Here is an 8,632-nt window from a genome sequence, read left to right on the forward strand (position 1 = left end):
TAGATAGATGATCCCCAAAACTCGTACTGAAATGGTCAAAAGTGTCATTGGAGTTTCAACGTGATAAGTGAGTATAAACTGAATCTTCTCTCCGAGGTCCCCCTAGTGTTGATGGGGACTCACTGTTGAAATCCTTTTGTGAATATTAATATGAAATACATCAATAACCTCATAAACCATCACGATTCAGCAAAACTCATTCTTCTAGATTATACAAAACAAAGATCGATCACTTGAAAAATCAAATATCCACGAGTCATTAAAGCTGCCTACGCGAGAGACAATGACAAAATATTACTTGTGACTGGTTAAATTATGGTATCTAACATACTGTAATTAATTAAAATTTAAAACAATTAGCTTAATTAAATAATAAAACAAACAAATACCATTGCCCTTCTTTCTTTCTTTCTTGTAATATTCAGGCAGGCATTTGAATTTTACATATAGAGGGCCCCCTTTAATTTTTCACTGCAACAGCCATAATGGTCCAATCTAGCTGGTGGAAAGATGTCTCCGGTGTTCGGATATTTCCCAGAATGCAGTCGGATCTCAGCGGGAAACCAAAATGGCGAATTTACTGGGGGAGAGGGATCAGTTTGTAATTTTCTAGCACTTTGGAAATTAGACTGTGAAGAAACTTCTGGTCATTTTCAGCAGAAGGCCGCTTATTAGGAGGAAGACGCAAGTCTTTGTCGAGATAAAACATTTTACTGTATGAAGCGGTTTGTCAAGCTGTAGAGACCGAATGAGGTAAATATATTGTGATTCTACTGGGAGTTGTTTGTGTACCGGGTATTGATCACAAAATGAGACTAGTCATTAAAAATATAATTTTACGATAACTTAAGTATATTATTTTTTTTGTTAAATAGGTACCTCCTATGATTCTCGATATTGATGTTTTTGTTTGCTCGCTAATGAATGTGTTATTGTTCGTATAACAAAGAGAAATAGTACGTACGTTACTCCTCCTCTCTCTAGGCATAGGTACGTACAGTACTGTATTTGTGGAATGTTTTAATGTTTGTAAAGAGAAAAAATAAGCTGAAAACAGCATTGTAAGTTTAAATATATTTACTACAGGTTAGGCATGTTTTAATTGTCTAGTTACAGTACGGTTGTATTTCGCTTTATGAACATAGACAAATACATAACATTGTATGGGGTTTTATTGGAAACGAACGGGGGTGCATTTTTTTGTAGTAGACTTTATAAATACGGCAGTTGACATTTGCAAATAAGAAAACAATACACAATAGCTTACCTGCCAATAATAACATTTCCTGATGTATCAACTTTGCATTTTGGAATACTGTAATTTAACAGCAGCACGCAACTCGACATTTTTAACGTTGCACGTTGGTGTATGAGATACTGGGGTGACAGCATTTGTGTTTTTTTGTCTTTGTTTTTACCCCAGTGCCTTAGCGCTTTAATTAAGCATAACTGCAAAACACAGTCCTGCAACCAAGGTGGCTTTGGGTGACATGGGCCCTAAACAAGCAGAATTTGGGTGAATGCACATTGGTAAAAGTAATGTATTTTCTGTTAAACAGAGACGCTACGGGAGTGGGGAATTTATCTGTCCACAAAAAAACACAGTCCCACAGAACCCATAAGACACCTGTGTCCTTGGCTAAACTGCCATTCAAGGATGGACAGAAAACAAAAAAGCTTGCCAGGAAATTTGAAGAAGGCCAGGATGTCCTAGCCCGATGGTCAGATGGCTTGTTTTATCTTGGGACTATCGCAAAGGTAATTTGGACAACTAATATTTTATTTTGTTCAGTGTGGAAGAACATTTGATCAACATTATAATATATGTTGAATATGCCACATTTGTCGCAGAATGTGATTCGTGATGCCCTTACAATATAATGCAAGGATATCATTTAATGAAGTTTTTTTTTTTCTTCTCTCACAAACCACATTCCAATTTGATTGGTTTTCCAGATAAACAAACATAAACACAGCTGCTTTGTTGTCTTTGAAGACAGTTCGAAATCCTGGGTTCTCTGGAAGGACATACAAACTGGTAAGTGACTGTTGGATTGCAGTGGGTGTAATTCTTGCATTTAAACATACTAGCTGTACTGCTTGTCTTGTTTTGTGGGGTTCATACATTTGTGAAAAAATGAGAACATTAGCTATCTCTAGGTTTGATATCAACATTGATATGGCTATATCTTGTAGGATGGACCTATATTTTGCATGCAAAATATGAATCTAAAAAATGAATTTCTTTGTTTTCAATTCTTTTTTCTTAAAGGAAGAAAATCAACATCAGTAAGTGGTCCAATGTTGCTGTAAATTGTTATGGTTTAGTTTACTAAAGACCTTTTTCCTATAAACACTGGGGACACTTGAATAAAGCATTGCTTTATACTTCTCTGCTCTCTTCACAGACATTTCCTAAGGAAGACCTATCAACTATAACATCAGTTTTTATCCTTTATTTTGCTGCTTAGAGTTTTTTTTAAATTTAATTTAATTTTTTACTGCCTGGGTTTTATTTTCTTACTCCTTTTGTTCTGTCTTTTCCAATCCACCTCATGCTAGTTATGTTGAATTTGTTTTTGAGAAGTTGACAGACTTGAGGGTTAGTGTTGATGTTTGTACATTATTGCAGAGTTTTCTTCTTTTGTTCTCTTAATTTAAACAGTTTTAGTAAAATGTCTTTTTACCATTTCAGGAGCCAGTGGTGGTGGGGAGATGGTCTGCACAATATGCCAGGAGGAAAACTCGGAAGCACCAAATGAGATTGTTATCTGTGATAAGTGTGGGCAAGGTAACTCATTGTTAATTGGTTTTGTCTGTGGTAAATGTAGCACATTCCTGTGCTTAGCTGTAAACATGTGATGGTCATTTAAGTCTTGTCTCATTAGCATAGTGTTCTGACAGGACTGTCATTGGTTTGCATTTTTAATTTTCAGTGTTCAGTACCTTGCATTTAATTTTTTGTGTTCAGTACCTTACTTTTCTCTATTACATTTCATTTGCCATGTGTCTGCCGAGTCCTGAATGTTGTCTAGATCATTTTGAATGACCTTTGCTGCTGCAACAGTGTTTGCCACTCGTCCTATTTTTTGAGTCGTATGCAAATTTAACAAGTTTGCTTACTATACCAGAATCTATGTCATTAATGTAGGAATAGCAGAAGACCTAATACTGATCCCTGTGGTACACCACTGGTTACCTCGCTCCATTTTGAGGTTCCTCCTCTAAGCAGTACTTTCCGTTTTCTACATGTAAACTACTCCCTAATCCATCTGCGTTCAGTTTGTGAATTAATCTTTTATGCAGGACTTTGTCAAAAGCTTTCTGGAAATCTAAATAACCCATGTCATGTGCTTTGCAATTATCCATTGTCAATGTTGCAGCCTCAAAAAAATCAAGCAGGTTAGTTAGACACGATCTCCCTTTCCTAAAACCATGCTGACTGTCTCCCAGGATACTGTTACCATATAGGTAATTTTCCATTTTGGATCTTATTATAGTTTCCATAAGTTTACATATAATAGAAGTCAGGCTTATTGGTCTGTAGTTACCTGGTTCAGTTTTGTTTCCCTCTTTTAAAACACATTCGTTGTACTGCAGGGTATCACCAGACATGCCATGCACCAAATATTGATTCCAGTGTGATTGGATCGGATGAGAAGTGGCTTTGTCGCCAGTGTGTTTTTGCAACGACAACCAAGGTAAAATGCAGTTATTTGAGGAAATTCAAAAACTATCTTCTAGAACTGTTTTCAGTAGATATTTTAATTAGATATTTTCAGAAACCTTGAGCACAATGCATTTTTAAAAACCTGTTTTTTTGTTTTTTTTTTACTTGAATTGTAGAGAGGTGGCGCTCTTAAGAAAGGACCGAATGCCAAAGCTCTGCAAGTCATGAAGCAGGCATTGCCATACACATTGGAGGACCTGGTGTGGGATGAGGGCCATAAAACTAATATCCAGCAATGTTATTGCTATTGTGGGGGGCCTGGAGAGTGAGTATCATTTTATAAGGTTTTATAATATTACAACATGTAAATACATGGCTGGCTGAGGATTGTTGATGCTCTTTCACAGCTGGTACCTGAAGATGCTGCAGTGCAGTAAATGTAGACAGTGGTTTCATGAAGCCTGCATACAGTGTTTCCAAAAGCCAATGCTTTATGGAGACAGGTAAGATGGTCCACCTTTTATACAAATTATTTTTGATAAAAATTATATAAAATAATTAGTTGCATTTTTTTAAACATTCTTGTCTGTGTCTTTTACTTTTTAGGTTCTATGTATTTATTTGTTCTGTTTGCAATTCTGGACCAGAGTACCTCAAACGTCTACCCTTACGATGGTAAGTAATGTATTTGTTGTGCTTTTAATATAAGATTTTCAAATTTCAATAAACAACCTAACTCTTTATATGAGTATTAATTATTGTCTGATATTTTACAGGGTAGATATAGCACACCTGAGCCTTTACAACCTAAGTGTTATTCATAAGAAAAAATACTTCGACTCAGAGCTGGAGCTGATGGCATACATTAATGACAACTGGGACAGACTACAACTTTCTGATGTAAGTTTCTAAAACATGCAGTATTTTAGTATGAAGAAAAGCTTCTATATTTAAGTAACTCAATCCTGTTCATTGCACCAAACACAATTAAAGATCTATCTGGCAATGTATAACTTATATGAAAATATTAGTTGTATTGTAAACACAATATGCTACAGTGATTGCAAAATATTATACCATATGTGATACGCAGGGAATAAAAGGGTTCATAATAAGCTTAGTCAGTTACTGCACATTACTGTAGTTCTAAATCTGAATTGGGGGTTCATACACAAGTTCTCCTGGTATATAAATGCATATGATCTTTGAGAAATCCCTGTAAAGTACCCTTAATGTGTTCAGATTAATGATCTTAAATCTTGTTTCTATTTGATAGTTATTTTCTGGAGTTCTGTCTACTATGAATACTGTAAAGCTGATTTATAATTTTGTTTTTATCTCCAGCTTGGAGACACTCCAAAATGTGACAGATACGATAATATTCTAGAAGCACTAAATAAAAACAAAACCATGTAAGTGTCGACAATTACATTTTGTACTTCTAGATTGCTCTAAAATGATTAGAAAGCTGTTAGTTTTTTTAATTTAAAAAGTTATGGTCTGTATTTGTACAGTATTAACATGTTCCTTTTGATCCTTTTAAGGTTTATGTCTGGGAAAGAAATAAAGAAAAAGAAACATTTGTTTGGGCTGAGAATTCGTTTTCCACCTGCTCCTCAGAATACAGACTCGAAAACGACACAAGAGCCAGAGAGAGCTTCCCATGAAATCAAAATCAAGGGCAGAAAGTCTACAAAGCCTCTACCAGACAGCAGGTAAAACAAATGTTCTAATGCTGTAAATACATACATGTAAATACATGTCTGCCACCCATCAAGATTAAGAAATTACTTCAGTAAAGTCAAGTTTTATTTATTTGTATAATTTCTTTTTTTTTTAACCCTGTCGAAGTATAGTGGAATTTTTACATATAAAACTAGATCTTCAGACTCACTCAACCAAGTTGCTAAAACCTTTTTCAACATGCAGTAATCTTGGGTATAGTGACAAACTTTTATTTTTTGTGTGTGTAATAAGCTTTGGACATAATTAGAACATTGGTAAATAAATGTTTTAATATATACTTTAAATACAACCTTAATAAATATTTCTTTTTTATTTACAATTTGTTTACCAGTGAAGTCACAAATGGAATAGGAAGAAAAAGAAAGTATGTAGGTCATTCACTCGAAACACTTGCAAAACTGAGACGGTCCTCAGAGCTCTCAACCCAGGTTAGTATAAAAACACTGTAAATGGGGCTTGTTTGTTACGCATATAGAACATAATTTTAAACTTGTCAATGAGATCTCATACTCATAAGAATTAAATCTAATAGTTCTTGTGTTTTTTAATGCTAGGAGCTGGACGAACCACCGGTCTTTGAAAACAATACCTTGGATCTGCTTTCTTCAAAAAGGTATTATTATTAATAATATTATTATTATTATTATTATTATTATTATTATTTATTAATAATAATAATATGATGTAACTTATTTGCTAACATTGTCACATGTTATGTATTCATAATTGGCAGGAGTGATAAATCTGCACAGTCCTCGAGTACCTCGGATGTGGAATCGACTGGTGCTGCAAGCACCACTGAAACTACCTCAACAAGCATTTCAAGACGGTCGAGGTAAATCACTAAATTATTAAGTAACTTTATGGTAATACCATAATTACAAATGCAGTATAATCCAAACCAGCCCCTGTCAATTCCTGATTTGGGTGGTGTTACTATTATTTGTATCCTGCAGTTTAGCTTTAAAAATATATAGATATAGATAGATACAGATAGATATATATATAATTTTAGAATATATTTCCTTTCTTTGCTTCAAGGCAGTATGCTAATCGGCTGTATTTTTGTTTTAGCTATTGTAGCTCCAGCAGAAGAACCCGTGCAGGCAGACTGTGGCCCATCGCTCGCCCCCCTCTGAGAAGAGGGAGGAGGCGAGGACGACGACCTCGAAGGACACTCCAGACCTCAAACCCTGAGATCGACGGAGAAGAGGAACCCAAGGACGACTGTCGGTTCTCAGGATTAGACACCGACCTTGTTAGCAATTTAGATCAGGAGGTGCAGCTAAATCACCTGAAGAATTCCATCACTAATTATTTTGGTGCTGCTGGAAGAATGGCTTGTGGGGAAAAATACCGCGTGTTAGCTCGTCGTGTAACTCTCGACGGGAAAGTGCAGTATCTTGTGGAATGGGAGGGAGTTACTGCATCGTGAGCTTGGAGTTGCATTATGTTCACTGCATATATTCATTCTGTAGGGGCATGTTATGTGGCTGAGAAGAAATGAATAATGTGACTGGGTTTTTCTTTATTTTTATAAAGGATCCCATCTGCCAGTCAAACATATTCAGACCAGAAAGTGATGTACGAGTGGAGGTATAATTAGCTCTACTGAATTTCAGTATCCTGTGAAGTGGCGCTAGGTTTTCCTTTGTACAATCTGATTTTTTTTTTATTAAATGAGCAGTATTGCTTTAGCTGTTGATGAATATAAAAGGAGGATCCAAAAATATTAGTGTGAACGTTTCACATACAAATCCACATAGATTTGCCCTTTCTTATAAAGTTGATTTAAAATGAATGAAGGTAATTAAAAATAATAAATAAAAAAATTGGTGTTGTGATTTGGGTAAAATTATAATTTGGCAGATGTTAGAGGATCAAATAGACAGTGTTTTGGTAGCACAAGATCACTGTCATATCCTACAAAATATTTTACTGCATTTCATGCATTTTAAATGAAATGTATGTCTTGATTCTTCTGAAATGTGAAGGGTGTGTCTGTTACATTAATAAATTATTGGGGATCTGGGTTAACAGGAATATTTTAAACTGCAACATTATTTTTTTTTCAGACATTTTTGTCATCCTTTTTGTGAACAGTTTGATTAATTGATTTTGTTAAATTGTAATGCATTTTTAATTAGTAAACAAATATCAAACAGAAGTTACACAGGCAAAGTAACATGTTATTGCTATTGTCCTTCACAGAAGTGGGTGGAAGTTCAATGTGAAGAGTGTGATATAGCTATACATATGTAAACCTCTTAAATGTAAATCTTATGTGACTAGCTGTTAATGTCTTAACAGATTCTTGCTGGTTTGTGTTTTAGTAATCTGTTTCCTATGCAACTGAAAATGTTGAAGAACATAAGAATAGAGATTAATTCAAGTTAAACAGTTTTGCCATAACTCTACTTCAGGAGGAGTTTGCAATATTTAGTTTTGACTCTGGCTCTAATTTCTGGTGCTATTGTTTGCAAATGTGCATTTAGAATCAGTCTTAAACTAGTACATACACAGTTTGTATTTACCTCTCAGGATGTCATCAGCAGTGTTTACTGTACATATTTTTTAAACCTGTTTGGAAATGACATGGACTGCATTTTGATGAATAGTGGACAAAAGGTGTCGACAGCAAAGCAGCACACAGTGCTGGTTTGGAACTTCCTTTTTGAACAATAGGATGCTTGCGGAAACTTTGCCAATCTCATGCCCTGTATATATTGTTTAATGTTCTCATGTAATTTTCAGTAGCCTTTTAAATGCAATGTGTTGTATCAAATGCACAGGGTTTTTGAAGAGTACATTTGAGGCTACAGTCTTTTACCTTGACATTGATACCTCTGTCTTTGTTTTTTTAAATCCACAATATCAAGGATTTTTATTTTTTTAATTTTTTTATATACATGTAATGAAGCTTTTTTTTGTTGTTGTTTTGCCAGTGTTGGACTTTTAACTTTTTTTTGTTTTCTGCTGGCTTTGAACAGGCTTCTATGGCCAAAGAATAAAACCTCTAAAAATGAACAAGACTCTTTCTTTGCACTGCTGTGTTTAATGTAATGTCTATTTACTTCATTACCTTCTATTATAATCCAATATCTGTAATGTAAAGAGAGACACATTTTAGGGAAATTTATACTAATGGAAAATCAGCAAAATATATATTTTTTTTGCATAAGAATAACAAACACTGTTAACAATATTTGGACCCCC

At 34.7% G+C, this 8,632-nt stretch overlaps 1 protein-coding gene across 2 annotated transcripts; it reads left to right on the forward strand.

The window, feature by feature from the left end:
- The first annotated feature begins 488 nt into the window (after positions 1-488).
- LOC117402282 (metal-response element-binding transcription factor 2-like) lies at positions 489-8,446 on the forward strand. 2 transcript variants are annotated; one of them, XM_034003290.3, is made up of 15 exons: positions 489-753; positions 1,560-1,758; positions 1,957-2,038; positions 2,696-2,791; positions 3,601-3,701; positions 3,847-3,995; positions 4,078-4,173; positions 4,277-4,345; positions 4,447-4,570; positions 5,015-5,082; positions 5,215-5,385; positions 5,748-5,844; positions 5,971-6,029; positions 6,150-6,251; positions 6,491-8,446. In XM_034003290.3, the coding sequence occupies exons 1-15, from the start codon at positions 749-751 to the stop codon at positions 6,849-6,851; spliced, it is 1,779 nt and encodes a 592-aa protein (XP_033859181.2). In that variant the 5' UTR covers positions 489-748; the 3' UTR covers positions 6,852-8,446. The 2 variants fall into 2 exon arrangements, with proteins under 2 accessions (XP_033859181.2, XP_058887556.1); XM_059031573.1 differs by having other exon boundaries at positions 5,971-6,028; positions 6,146-6,251.
- Positions 8,447-8,632: the final 186 nt, after the last annotated feature.

This window comes from Acipenser ruthenus, chromosome 10 (assembly GCF_902713425.1).
Source record: "Acipenser ruthenus chromosome 10, fAciRut3.2 maternal haplotype, whole genome shotgun sequence".
Classification (NCBI taxonomy): Eukaryota; Metazoa; Chordata; class Actinopteri; order Acipenseriformes; family Acipenseridae; genus Acipenser; species Acipenser ruthenus.